The following is a 14,574-nucleotide window of genomic DNA, read 5'->3' as shown; positions in this document are numbered from 1 at the left end:
TTCTGCCTCTCCCTTTAGAGGACAGGCTCTGTGCTAGCAAAACATTTCCTGGCGTTCTTCTCACAGGACTGTATTTGCAGGGATGTATCCCAAGACGCCTGATGCAGTGCTTCTGGAAGATGGAGGGGAACTCCCAAGCCATGGCCTTTTCCATCACGAAGCTGTTCCATCATGAAGCAGTGGCCTTCCAAGGTAGGTGGGATTGTGGGTCTTCTTCCAGGCAGGTGGAGCTTCTGCTGAGAAGTCCTAAGGCAGGCCGGCCTTCCAGCTGGGGTTGGGCACATGAGGCTGGGTATCTTCAGAGGGTCAGGAGGTACACACAAGCCCGTCCTTCTTCCTGAGTTTCTGAAATGTGGTGAAACTGTAAATTTTTTTATTGTCTTTTTTATTAACGATTTCTTGGTTTAAAAAAGTATGTGCAATGTTTCTTTTTTCAAGTTACATTTTCTACAGGTCAGTTTCATTTGTTTTTTTAAAATGTATTTTTTAAAAAAAGATATTTATTGAAATTTTCAAAAAAAAGAAAAAAAAGAGAAAAACAAAAGCAAAATTTAAAAACACATAGCATTTACATTCCTTATTTTCAATAACATCTTTCCCTGACTTCCCAACACCTCCCCTTCTTGTAATCCAGATCCAGTTATTAGCTCAGCAAGTTCTTGTCCCAAAATTTTGTCTTATTATATTTAATTCGTTTTAATTAACCAATTTTAACTTATAAACCTCAATTTATACGTCAATGCTCATTCTTTAAACCCTTTTCTAAAGTCGACCCAAGTTCCCTTCCACGAACTTCCCAGTTTTTATACTAGTAATGAAACAGAGTAAAAAGAAACAAAATATAATTGTACACCCTTTGGATTCCCAAAATCCCACCCCCCCCTTTCCCGGTTTCGATCCCCAACAAATGTCTATCAGTCTATCAACTATCAGCCTGGAGACCTCACGTCCAAGGCTCTTAATTCTCTTTCAATTCCTCTCTGCCGGTTTTTTTTGATAGTCCTTTATATTGAACACCAAGTCACGGAGAAGCTCTGTCCCAATAGAGTCCATATTTCTTCCAGCCAGACCTCCATGTTTAAAAGTGGGGCCCAAATCTTGTTTCTTACTCCTTTTAAGTCCAAATGTCCCAAATGTCCCAAAAGCTCCAGCTTCCACCTTAATCAGATTTGTAATCCATAGGTCTTCCGATCTCCCCATGAGGAGATCTCTCCATTCTTCATTCTCCAATTCAAACCACATTCTCATCATCCAAATCTTGTTTTCCTTTGTATCCATCCTGGCAGGCCTCTGGCTCTCATTTATCATCTGCGGCATTCCAGCTCCTCCTTCCCTCTCCTCCGGAACAGCACGTATCTCTTTCTCCACTCTCTCAAAAATCTCAGATTTCTTTTCTTGTTCAGCTGCATGGGCTTCTTGAGTCAAGTCCTTATCAAATTCAGTGAGTTTATTTGCTGTTAAGTTCATAATTGTAACATTTGTAGCCAAAACTTCACTTTGACCTTGTAACTTTCCCAAGAGAAAAAACATTCTGTCCAGTTCAGCCTGTATTTTTCCACCTGCAGCCATTCTTGTAGTGTCCCTGAACCCCCTCTAGAGGGATTCTGGTTACTTAGTATTCCTTCCAGCTCCAATCCAAAAGTCAGATTAACTTGTTTCAGTTCTTCTTTGTTTTCAACAGTTTAAAACCAAATTGTAACAAACATAGCCAGCAAAGACAACAGAAACAAAGTTCTCTCCCCCCCACCTTTGACAGCTAGTTTGACAGCTGTCAAACTCTTCTATGTCTCCTCAACAGGCTCTCTTGCGGATCACTCCCGGGTCCCGGGGGGTTGCACTTCAGCTCTCAAAATCGAAATCAACTCTTATCCTACAGCAAAATTACTTATACTGCCAAATTGTGAAATTAATAAGCTTTATCCAATAAAGAAAAAAGAGTTCTCTCGACCTTAGTTATTTAATCCTTGCTTTAAATTGTCTACAGGACGGGGAGACGGACTTCCTTTTTGCGCCTTCCCCGATCGTGCCTAATTAAAAAAAAAAAAAATTTTCCCTTTGAAGTTCCAATTTCCGTACTACTCACGGGTTGTTACTTTTAGAGTCCAAATGTTCAAAAGAAGAAGTCAGCGCTCTCCGGCCATGGCATGCGGCTTCGCTCCATAGGAGAAGCAGTCGACTCACAGCACCGCACTGCTCCCCATTCCGTAGCCATTAAAAAGGCTCCTTCGCGGGTCGGGGGGCGCAAATGGTGCCCGCCGAGTCACCAGGTCCACAAGCTGCAGCGCCTGTGGTTTCTAAGGGTCCCCGCGTCGCCGCCGCGGCAAGACCCGTCTTCTACGGAGCCGATTCCCTCCGGAGCTCGGAGGGAATCCACCATTAACCGATGGCCCTAACCCGGAAGTTCCTTTTTTTAAAAAAAATGTATTTTTGTAAAGATTTTCTTGATTTACAAAGGTATGTCCAATGTCTCTGTCTTGTATCCCCCCCCACATAACACATTTTCCCCCCATTTGTTGAGACATTAGGAAGAATAGGGGGAAAGAGGTGGAGGAGGGGAAAGATGAGTGGGGGTGGAGTGGGGGTGATTCTACTTTACTTAATATATGTGGGGTTTTGTGTCAGCATCGCTTGTGCAGGTTCTTTGCTGTTCGCTTGTCTTCCTTTGGTGGTGAAAGAGGTTGGGGTTGGCCTAGGGTGTGGCTGTTCATTTGTGGTTGGCTGTGTTGGTCTTTGTGTTCATGTGTGAGTGGGGTGGGTGGGTGTTTTGGATCAGGTTAGCCATACAGTGGTGCCTTGCAAGACGAAATTAATTCATTCCGCAAGTCTTTTCGTCTTGCGAGTTTTTCGTCTTGCGAAGCACGGTTTCCCATAGGAATGCATTAAAAATCAATTAATGCGTTCCTATGGAAACCGCCTTCAGACCAGGTCCGGGGACAGTCTGTCCCCCGACCTCTTCTGAAGGCTGGCGGGGGGCGAAAGTCTTTGCCTCCCCCCCGCCTGACTTCTCGGCTGTCCCGGGGCGATTTAAAAGCCCCCGGGAAGGCAGGCAGGGGGGGGACAAAGACTTTTGCCCCCCCGGCTTCAGAAGAGGTCCTGGACCCCTTCTGAAGGCGGGCGGGGGGCAAAAGTCTTTGCTCCCCCCCGCCTGCCTTCAAAAGCCATCTGGGATAGCGGGAAGCGCTTTTAAAATGCTGGCGGTGGGGAGCAAAGCCTTTCGGCCCCCGCCGGCCTTCCTGGACCTCTTCTGAAGGCCGGAGGGGGGGGAAAGGCTTTGCTCCCCACCGCTAGCATTTAAAAGAGGTCCCCGGAGATTTCCCTATGGGCTTTCTTCTTGCGAAGCAAGCCCATAGGGAAATTCGTTTTGCGAAGTGCCTCCAAAACGGAAAACCCTTTCGTCTAGCAGGTTTTTCGTCTTGCGAGGCGTTCGTCTTGCGGGGCACCACTGTATTGATTTGTATTTTTTTGGTGGATTTTTGTCATTGTCTTGTTGGGCTATATATGTGATAAAGGGGAGCCATACCGGGGTGAAAGTGTCTTCTTCTATTTGTTCCTGTGTCAGTTTCAGTTTATTGGTTATTTTTTCTAGTAGGGCTAGAAAAATATAGGACTATTTTCCCATAGTTTTTTGTACCATTGGTCCATGTTTACTTCTGACAGGTCTCTCCAGTGTCTTGTTATGACGTTTCTGGCTGCTGAGCGTAGTTGGGTTATGAGTTCTTTGTGGTGTAAGTGTTTATGGGGTCTGGTGCTGTCATCTGCAAAGAGTCCTAATTTGTAGGTTTTGCTTTTTATTTCCACTCCCTTCATGTCTGTGGCTGCTCAGATTCAGATTTCTAAAGGTTCCAGAGCCAGGATGAATAAGAAGAGAGACAGTGGGAATCCTTGTTTTGTGCCTTTTTGGAATGCTATGGTATTGGAGTCCCAATTGTTAGTCCTCCATATTGCTGAGGCTTGGAAGTATATTTGTTTGAGGATTTGTAGGAAATTGGGGCCAAATTTCATGTTAGTACTGCTAATAGGTATTTTAACTCTAAGCAGTCCAAAGCATTGAGGATGTTTATGGACATAATTGTCAGTTGGCATTTAGTTGCAATCATGCACTGTGTGCAATCATGTTCAGTAGTTTCCTGATGGGGTCTGTTATATTGCGACCAGGGACAAATCCAGTCTGGTCTATTAATTTGTGTAGGAAAATTTTTAGGCGGATTGCCAAGTTTGGTGTGAATATCTTGTAGTCTTGGTTTATTAATGAGATTAGGCGGTCTGATTCTACTTTGAGGCTGTCTTTCAGTGGTTTTGGGCTGGACAATACTTTGGAGTAGGTCCAGGTTTTGGGGATGGGCCCCCCTTTTATGATATCATTGAATAGGCGGGTCATGTTGGGCATCAGGGGTTCTTTGAATTTCCTATAGAATTCTGCTCTGAAGCCAGCTGGGCCTTGAGCTTTGTGTGGCTTGAGGTTTTTGAGGACCATATCTATTTCCTCTGGGGTGATAGGACTGTCCATGAATTCCTGTTCCTCATCCATTAAGGTAGGCAGGGTCAGTCCTGGAGTTTATATATGAAGTGGTGCATTTTCTTTTGATGGACTTTCCCAATTTATGCCATACAGACATAATTACATGTAATTGCTTTTAAGCTAGCTATCTTGCTTATCTACAGTATAGGATGATTCCCTGCCAACCCGTCTGGGTTGCCCTGTGTCTCTCACCTTGTATTGTCTATCGAACCAATGGAATTGCGCTGAGCTAGAGTGTGGTGGGTGGGGGAGTAGGGGGTTAGAATTAGATTTTTGTTAAAGAATGGGGGGGGGGTAGATTGCAGAAAATATCCTATATGTAGTTGCGCTGTCCTAGAGTGTGGTGGGTGGGTAAAGATGGTGAACTCTTTGGTCCGATGAGGACTGGTCCGGTAGTCAAGGCATTCTTCAGTGCTTCAAATGACTGCTGCCACTCCACACACTCCGGTTCTTTCTTACGAGTCAAGTCGGTCAGTGTTGCAGCTAGTGGTGCTGCCCAGGGACTCTCTGAGGGGCTTATGATCCCTGCCTTCAGCATCTCCTGCACCACGTTGCGGATTTTATCCATGTATGTCCCAGTTATCCTCTAAGGGGTCACTGCAATGGGTTTAGCATCCCCAGTGTCTATGCAATGGACCACTCCCTTTGCTATTCCTTGAACATTACTAAAGACGGCTTTGTATTTTTGTAGGATACTTCCTACCACCTCCCGCTGTGATTGGGTTAATGACGGGGCTAGATTCACTTCTGATTACAACGTTGCTCCCCTCTCCCTTCCCAGCACAGTATGTCGTCTGTTTCTTCTGAGTCTTCTCTTATAGCATATAGAGCCCAGCTTTCTGTGGTAGGGTAAAACCCTATGGTAGGGTTTTAGCGTGTTCACGTGACTCATTTTGGACCCAATCTTGTACGGTCTCTCCCAGGCTAAATGCAATTTATTTCCCTTTATTGGCCTTAGCAGCAACACTTCATCTTCTGGCCCAAATGTTCTCTCTCTTGCCCTTTTATCATACCTGACTTTTTGCTTTGACTGGGCGGCTTTTAAATTTTCTTCTGCTATTTCTAAGCAACGGCGTAAAGTGTTTTGCAGTTTATACAGATATTCCATTACTGAATCTGGATCACTATCTGGGTGATCCTCCCAATTCATTCAGAGTAGATCTAAAGGTCCTTTGACCTTGCGCCCTAGTAAAAGATCAAAGGGGTTATACCCAGTACTCTCTTGTGGAATGGGCGGTTCCAAGATGGCGACGGCTTAGCAAACAGGCTTCGGAGCTCCGCAGATAACAGGACTGTAATTAGCGTTGATTGCCACCCAGGGAAGTAATCCACATTGGACCAGTGCTTTGTGATGAACTTTCTGCTATGTAAATACATCCATAATTTGAAGCAAAAATTACCATATTTTTGCTCCATAGCGCGCACCGGACCATAGGGCGCACCTAGTTTTTAGGGGGGGGGGGAATCAAGAAAAAAAATCTTATCCCCCCCCCCAGCCCCAAAGAGCAGCGTGCAGGCTGTGCGCAACCTCTCCTATCGGAGGGGTTGCACGCGGCTATGGCACAAGCCAAGACAGCGCTGTCTTGGCTTCCTCTTTAGCTGTGCACAACCTCTCCAGCTGGGAGAGGCTGCGCGGGGCTAAAGAAGCCATAGCCCCGAGCAGCCTCTCCCTGCCGGAGGGGTTGCGCGCAGCTATGGCACAAGCCAAGGCAGCCAGTGGGATCCACCCCGCTCACTGTTTTGGCTTCCTCTTTAGCCCCGCTCAACCTCTCCCTGCCGAAGGGGTTACGTGCTGCAAACTCTCCCTGCCGGAGGGGTTATGCACAGCTATGTCACAAGCCAAGGCAGCCAGCAGGATGGATCCCGCTTGCTGTTTTGGGTTTCTCTTTAGCCCCGTGCAACCTCTCCCTGCTGGGAGAGGCTGCACGGGGCTAAAGAAGCTATAGCCATGTACAGCCTCTCCCTGCCAGAGGGACTGTGCGCGGCTATGCCTGAAGCCTGGAGAGCGAGAGGGGTCGGTGTGCACCGATGCCTCTCGCTCTCCAGGCTTCAGCGAAAGCAACGCAAAGCCTTTGGAGCGCGGAGGGAGCGCTCCCTCTGCGCTTCGGAGGCTTAGCATTGCTATCGCTGAAGCCAAGGAAGCATTCGCTCCATAGGACACACACGCATTTCCCCTCAATTTTTGGAGGGCAAAAAGTGTGTCCTATAGAGCGAAAAATATGATATATGTCGCTTTTACCGATCTAAAGTCAGCTTTCAATACGGTCCCATTGCATTGTGGCAAAAATTGGAAAAGACAAATATAGACCTCCGTCTATTATTTCTCATCAAAACATATACAGACACATCAATACATGTAAAGGTGGATCTGCCTGGCCATGTCACCACTAGAATTAAGACCATTATTGGAGTCAAACAGGGATGCATTTTGGCACCTTTCCTGTTTAATTTTTATATTAATGACATGGTTAAAGAACTGGAGGGCCTACAGTTTGCCCCTGTCACAATTCTTGACCAAAACCCCTCAGTATTAATGTATGCTGATGACCTAGTACTTTTATCTAGAACCCAGGTGGGCCTGAGACGGCTGCTTGCAAAATTGAGTTCATATTGCACGAGGAATGCTTTATCTATAAACTACGATAAGACACAGGTCATTTTATTTGGGAAGCGTTATAAAAAGCATGTTTGGCACCTGGATTAACACATCATAAACCAAGTAAATACGTTTAAATATCTGGGATTGACTTATTCAGAAACGGCATCTTGGAATACACAGCTATCCAATATTAAATTGCAAGCCTTTAAATCAGCAAAAGCTATTCTGAAATTCGCTGCCTGTAAAGGTGGAAATCTGGTCAACCCAGCTCTATCTGTGTATAAAGCAAAAACAATGGCCCAGATTTTATTTTTTATTTTTTTTAAAAAAAATATTGAAGACTTTTTTATTACAATAGAAAGAAAGGAAAAAAGAAAAAAAGAAAAGAAAACAACATAACAGAGTACAAACAATGTTCCTTCTCTTCATTATTGGACTCCCTCACGTCTCTCACTCCTACTTTCCAAATTTATAGAACCTTAACCAGCAAATTATCACCTTGTTTCCATTCTTATTGTACACTTTTCCAATATTTTATCCCTAACTTTGAATAATTTTATCTAGATCTTAAATCTCTAATCTTACCATAATATTTATTCAAAATCTATTTTTCTCATAAAATTCACTCATTCTCACAATCTTTTCACCAAATTTTATGGTGCCCAGTTGTTTTCAAATCTCTCATCCTTCTTAACTCTCATACAATTTACAGTGCTTTTGTAGATAGTCCTTGAATTTCTTCCAGTCTCTTCCACTGCTTCCTCTCCCTGGTCTCAAATACTGCCAGTCATTTCTGCTAACTCCATGTAGTCCATCAGTTGCATCTGCCATTCTTCCAGTGTGGGCAAATCTTGGGTTTTCCAATATTTAGCGACGAGTATCCTTGCTGCTGTTGCTGCATACATAAAAAATGTTCTATCATTCTTTAACACCCTCTGGCCAACAATCCCCAAAAGGAAGGCCTCTGGTTTCTTAGGGAAGGTATACTTAAATACCTTTTTCAGCTCATTATATATCATTTCCCAGAAGGCCTTAACCCTGGGGCAGGTCCACCAGAGGTGAAAGAACGTTCCTTCAGTTTCCTTACATTTCCAACACTTATTGTCTGACAAGTGGTATATTTTTGCTAGCTTGACTGGGGTCATGTACCACCTATATATCATTTTCATAATATTTTCTTTTAAGGCATTACATGCCGTAAACTTCATACCGGTGGTCCATAACTTTTCCCAGTCGGCAAACATAATATTATATCCAATGTCCTGTGCCCACTTTATCATAGCTGATTTAACCGTTTCATCCTGTGTATTCCACCTCAGCAACAAGTTATACATTCTTGAAAGTACCTTAGTCTTAGGTTCTAACAGTTCTGTTTCCAGTTTCGATTTTTCCACCTGGAATCCTAACTTTTTATCCAATTTAAAAACCTCTTTAATCTGAGCGTAATGTAGCCAGTCTCGCACTTTGTCTTTTAGTTTCTCTAAACTCTGCAATCTCCAATTGTCTCCATCTCTCTCTAATATTTCCCAATATTTTGGCCATTTGACCTCCATATTGGGTCTTTTCACAGCTTTAGCTTCCATAGGTGATAACCACCTTGGGGTCTTATTTTCTAATAAGTCTTTATATTTTGTCCAGACATTAAACACTGCTTTCCTTACAATATGGTTCTTGAAATTCTTGTGAATCTTAACCTTGTCATACCACAGATATGCATGCCATCCAAAAGCATTATTAAATCCTTCCAAATCTAAGACATCAGTGTTTTCAAGAAGCAGCCAATCTTTCAGCCAGCAGAAAGCTGCTGATTCATAGTACAACTTTAAGTCTGGCAGGGCAAACCCCCCTCTTTCTTTAGCGTCAGTTAGTATTTTAAACTTAATTCTGGGCTTTTTGCCCTGCCAGACAAATTTAGAAATGTCTTTTTGCCACCTCTCGAAACACTCCATTTTATCCACAATCTGTAAAGTTTGAAATAAAAACAGCATCCTTGGCAATACATTCATTTTTATAGCAGCAATTCGACCCAACAAGGAAAGTTTCAGTCTTGACCAACTTTCTAAGTCTCTCTTAATTTCTATCCAACACTTTTCATAGTTGTCCTTAAATAAATTCAATTTTTTTGCTGTTATGTTCACCCCTAGGTATTTTACTTTTTTAACCACGTTTAACTCTGTCTCTTTCTGAAACCTTTCTGACTCTGAAACTGTCAAGTTTTTTTCCAATACCTTAGTTTTTTGTTTGTTTAATTTGAAACCCGCCACCCGACCAAAGTCTTGAATCAATTGTAGTGCCCTTTTCGTACTAGATTCTGGCTCCTGTAAAGTGAAAACTAGGTCATCTGCGAAAGCCTTAAGTTTGTACTGTTTCGCTCCGACCTGAATTCCTTCCACCAACCGGTCCCCTCTAATCATGTTCAAGAGCACCTCCAGGACCGAAATAAATAACAGAGGGGAGATAGGGCAACCTTGTCGTGTTCCTTTTTCAATCTTAAATTCTTCTGTCACCACATTGTTAACTATTAATTTAGCCTTTTGTTCTGAATAAATTGCATCTATCCCATTTTCAAATCCCCGTCCCACTCCCATCCCTTCCAAATTTTTCTTCATAAATTTCCATGAAATATTATCAAAGGCCTTCTCCGCATCTATAAATATTAACACTGCTCTTGTATTGATATTTGTTTGCAAAAGTTCCAAAATATCAATAATATTCCTTGTGTTAGCAAACAAATGTCTTCCTGGGAGAAAGCCTGCCTGATCTCTATGAATCACTTCACTTAAAACTTTTTTAAATCTGTTTGCTAGAATGTCTGCAAAATTTTTGTAATCCACATTTAGAAGGGAAATGGGGCGGTAGTTCTTAAGTTGTGTCTTTTCCAGTTCTGATTTGGGTATCAATGTGATGAAAGCTTCTTTCCACGTTTCTGGTGCTTTCTTCCCCTCCAGAATCTCGTTGCAAACCTCCATTAATGGATGTATCAAATAGTCTTTCAGTACCTTATAATATTTGGAGGTAAGCCCATCTGGTCCTGGAGACTTGCCCAATTGCATATTCTGAATGGCAACTTCAATCTCTAGTCGTGATATTTTACAATTCAGGATTGATCTATTTTCTTGAGACAATCTTGGTAGTCCATTTTTTATCAAAAATTGTTCTATCTCAGCCTCATTTTGCGGCCCTTGAGTGTATAATTGTTTAAAATATCTCTGGAAGCACTTCCTTATCTCCACAGGGTTCTGAACATTTCTTCCTTCAATCTCTAGGTTGGTGATCGTGTTTAATTTTTGTCTCTTTTTCAACTGCCATGCTAGCAGTTTTCCACATTTATTTGCCGAATCGAATGATCTTTGTTTCATTAACTTAACTTTCCACTCCACCTCCTGATTTATCAATTTGGAGTATTGTGCTTGATAGAATTTAATTTCTTTCAAAATCTCTTTTGACTTCGGTTTCGATCTTAGCTTCTTCTCACATTCTTTAATTTTCTCCAAAATCTTATCTTTTTTCTCATTTTGTGCTCTTTTCTTTATGGTGTTCTGTTGTATCAGAAACCCCCTCATAACCGCTTTACTTGCATCCCAGACGGTTCTTTTTTCCACCGTAGTGTTCAAATTTATCTCAAAGTAGTCCTTCAAAGCTTTTTGGGCCTTTTTGATAATCTCCTGATCTCTAAACAAATTGTCATTCATCTTCCATCTGAAGGAGCCGGTTGGAATTAGTCTCATATCTATCTTTACGGCATTATGGTCGGAGCAGGTCTTTGGGCAGATTTCCACTTTTTTGTCTTGGGTGCCAGACCTCTAGTTATCCATATTTGGTCGATTCTTCTCCATGTCAGTTGGGCTTCAGAAAAGAATGTTCCTTCTCTTCCTAGGGGGTTCTTTGTTCTCCAAATGTCAATCAAATCCATATTATCAGTCAGTTCAAAAAATGTTTTAGGTAGTCTGCCATCTTTTGTCACATTTTGGCTATGTGATTTGTCCATGTTGGTTGATGGCACCCCATTCATATCTCCCATCAAAATGATGTTGTCATAGTTCAGATAGTCCAGCATTATCTCATGCAGCTTCTTATAAAATTCCGATTTGACCTCATTTGGTGCATAAATTCCTAATATCAAAAACTTTTCTCCTTGATTTTGTATCTCAATTGCCAGAATTCTTCCTTACACATCTTTAAATAAAAATTTCGGTGACAGGCTCTCTTTTGCATATATCACCACTCCTCTTTTCTTAACTCGGTCTGAAGAGATAAATTCTTGGCCTAATCTTTTGTTTATTAACACTTTTCTGTGGAGCCTAGTCACATGTGTTTCCTGCAAGCAAATAATGTCCAATTGTTCTTTTTTCAATACATGAAATATTCTTCTCCTTTTTTCCGGGGAGTTGGCACCATTAATGTTCCAGCTCAGAAGTTGCAGAGACATCCTGGACAAATCTGTTATTCCTCTCCTGGTGGTGTCTTTTTGTCCTGGTCTTCAAACCCCAAAGGTGTAGGTGTAGGTGTAGGCACTGGTCCAGACCCTGAAGATCTTTCAATCCCTTTCTGAAGGTCCTCTCCGTAGACACTCAAAAATTTATCTTTGTCCTCGGCTGTTTTAATTTTAACCTTCTTCCCTCTGAATGTGAAAGATAATCCTTGGGGAAATTCCCACCTAAAAACAATTGAGTTGCTCCTCAGCAATTTTGCTAACTCAATGTAGGTGGATCTAAGATCCAAAAGTTGTTTAGGAGTATCTTTGTAAATTTCAACTCTTTTGTCCGAAATGTCCAGTGACTTTCCATAGTGTAGGCCTAAGATCTTGTCTCTTTCCTCCTTAGATCTCAAAATAATCAAACAGTCTCTGGGCCTGTCTTTCCTTACAAATTTTCCAAGTCTAAAAGCAGTCACAATTTTAAAGTCCTTTTCCTCCTCCAAAGGCCAAAACTTGGAAAATTCTTTTGTCAGGAACTCAATTAAATTCCCTTGTTCCAATTCTGGCACTGACCTTAACCTCAAATTGTTCTCCCGATTCCGCAATTCAATCATAGACAAATACACCTGCTGTTCACCAACCAATTTGTGCAGTGGTCTTACCTCTTGTTCTAATTCTTCAACTTTTTGGTTGGCTTCCTCAGCCAATTTGCGGTTTTCTGCAGTGGTCTCAGATAGACTTCCAATTGATTGAGTGTTCGATGCAACTTGTTCCATTAATTTATTTACACTGGCTGTGTTTTGTTCAATCTTGGCCGTTTGTTCATCTGCTTTCTTATCCAAAGCTTCCAGTTTTTCCAGGATTTTCTCTAATACTGAACCAGATGCTCCTGCAGCCATATCTTCCGTCAGTGGTTACACAATTCCTACCTCTTCTTCCGACAAAACAGTAGGTACAGATGATCTACACGGCTGTGAAGTTAAGTTTAAAGTTGTTTGTTTAGCTTTCGCTTTGGCCGCTCTTGTTCTTCCAGTGCCACTCATTCCAGTTTTATCAGCAAGTCAAGGTCAAGCTAAGTTGTTCCCATGAGAATCTAGCAGCCCAGAGAGTAAACAGTCAAATAGGAGGAAAGGAAAGAGAAAGCAAAGCCACATACAACTGTAAATCCAAAGGCCTCTAGAGGGAGTTCGAATATGTCTTGAGGGAAAAAGCCAAATTGTAAATTCCAGTTAGTTTCAGCCGTCCAATTAAGTTCCAAAAGGGACCTTCAATTTTTCTTGCAGTTAGCAGAGTTGGTTTAAAAAAAGCACTACAATGTCTCTAACCAGTGCCAGAAAAGATGTTTCAATATAGCAAATCCACAAAAGCTCAGATTGTAGCAAAGCCAAAATTACAAAGTATCCAATTCTGCAACTCTGACAGTTCTATCTTTCAGGCAGATCCTCTACCTGGGCTTCTCTAAATAAGTTTGTGAGTTCCAAAAGAAGAGGTAAAACACAGTCCATAAAACAGATAAGTCACTTAAAATAAGTTAAATCCTTATTTAACATACAATCAGCTTCAATGGATGCGCAGATTAGTTGTTTTTAGCGTCTCTCCAGAGGCTCCAAACATCAAAGTCTTTTGCTTTAGATCTGAAGCAAAAGCGGAAGACGGACTTCCTGTTTACGTCTCCCGCTTTCGGCCGAATTTAAAACAATTTATTTCCAATTCTTATAGTCTTTCCTTACTCACGGGTTGTTGCTTTTCAAAGTTTGGTATTTTCCAGGAAGAAAGGTCAGCGCTCACCGACAGCGGCTATGCGGCTTCACTCCGCAGGAATAGTGATCGACTCACAGCGCCGTGATACCCCCTCCACGTTCGGAGATCCCTTACGGGGTCCCCTCTACGTTTCGGGGGCGCTTCTGGCGCCCGCCGAGTCCCACGGCCACAGGCTCTTGCTGCCTGTGGTTTTCCGGTGTGGGTCTCCGCTTCGCCGTAGCGGACGACCCGTTTCCGCGGAGCTCCCTCTTCGCAGTTAGAAGAGGGCAGCCATTGCCGTTCGCGCCGCCTCCGGAACACAATGGCCCAGATTTTATATGGTGCAGAGGTTTGGGGTACCTCAAAGGTCTCTGGTTTGGAACCCCCACAGAATTATTTTTTAAGAGTTTACCCAAAGAGTTTTTAAGAGTTTTTAAAGAGTTTACCCAAAGATGTGCAATCTGCCATGGTCAGGTTGGAAATTTGCATGTTGAGCATAGAGAGCCAAATATATAAAAGAATTCTCTGTTACTGGTTTAGAGTTCAACAGATGGGCAACACTAGGCTACCAAAAAAATGCCTGATTGAGCTCTCAAATGGATTACCCCTTAAAAACTGGGTACATCACGCTGCCCAACTGATGGGCAAATATGACCTCTCAGTGACTGAGATTAAAGAACTTCCCTTATATTCTCAGAAAAATATCTTTAAACGAACCATAAGGGCAGTGGCAACTAAAAACGATCTAAACTCTATGTGCACATCTACATGCGCCCCATTGTATTTTAAACTTAGAGAGGCCAGTGAACATACATCTTATTTTAATGAATTGACTTTTGTACAACTTTAGAAAGCTTTTACAGAGTTACGATTAAATACAATAAACTCTGCTTATAGAGATAGGAGACACAGAGGCATACCAAAAAACGAATGTGTTTGCATTAGGGGATGTTCTGAAGTAGAGGACCTTGTGATTTATACTTGCACTGTCACTTATATAATGATGCAAGAAAAAGATTTTTAGTACCTATAATGACAGGGTCCCCTGGCCAGAACCCCCTTGACGTGATGTTATATCTCCTTGCAGACACAGATAAGTATGTGACCTGGCAGGTAGCACTTTTTGCAACTGCTGCTAGGAAAATTAGAGCAAATTATATAGCCAAGGTAGCCATTAACTGTAAAGGAGATGAATTTATTTGATCCTATCTATCTACCTCAGGCTATGCTCTATCTTTGTCACCAAACTCTTGAGTATAAATTGCACACTGTATTAATTGACATTGTTTTTGACATTAG

At 42.2% G+C, this 14,574-nt stretch overlaps 1 protein-coding gene across 15 annotated transcripts in view; it reads left to right on the top strand.

Annotated features, from left to right (window-relative positions):
* The first annotated feature begins 201 nt into the window (after positions 1 to 201).
* Positions 202 to 14,574, top strand: part of LOC310836723 (putative G-protein coupled receptor 34) — a 359,394-nt gene continuing 345,021 nt past the window's right edge. For 10 of the 15 annotated variants that reach the window (XR_014560182.1, XR_014560183.1, XR_014560184.1 and 7 more), the window contains exon 1: positions 3,452 to 3,910. Coding sequence is in view for 7 of the 15 variants with exons in the window: in XM_083722457.1 (XP_083578583.1) it covers positions 3,806 to 3,910 (105 nt within the window). In the remaining 8 variants the exon portion in view is untranslated. Of the gene's footprint in view, positions 364 to 3,451; positions 4,533 to 14,574 lie in introns of those variants that run through there. The other 5 variants (XM_083722460.1, XM_083722453.1, XM_083722468.1 and 2 more) reach the window with 3 other exon arrangements.

This window comes from Podarcis gaigeae, assembly GCF_964106915.1.
Source record: "Podarcis gaigeae genome assembly, chromosome: Z".
Classification (NCBI taxonomy): Eukaryota; Metazoa; Chordata; class Lepidosauria; order Squamata; family Lacertidae; genus Podarcis; species Podarcis gaigeae.
The sequence above is the reverse complement of the archived record's forward strand: the minus strand, read 5'-3'. Positions and strand labels throughout refer to the sequence as shown.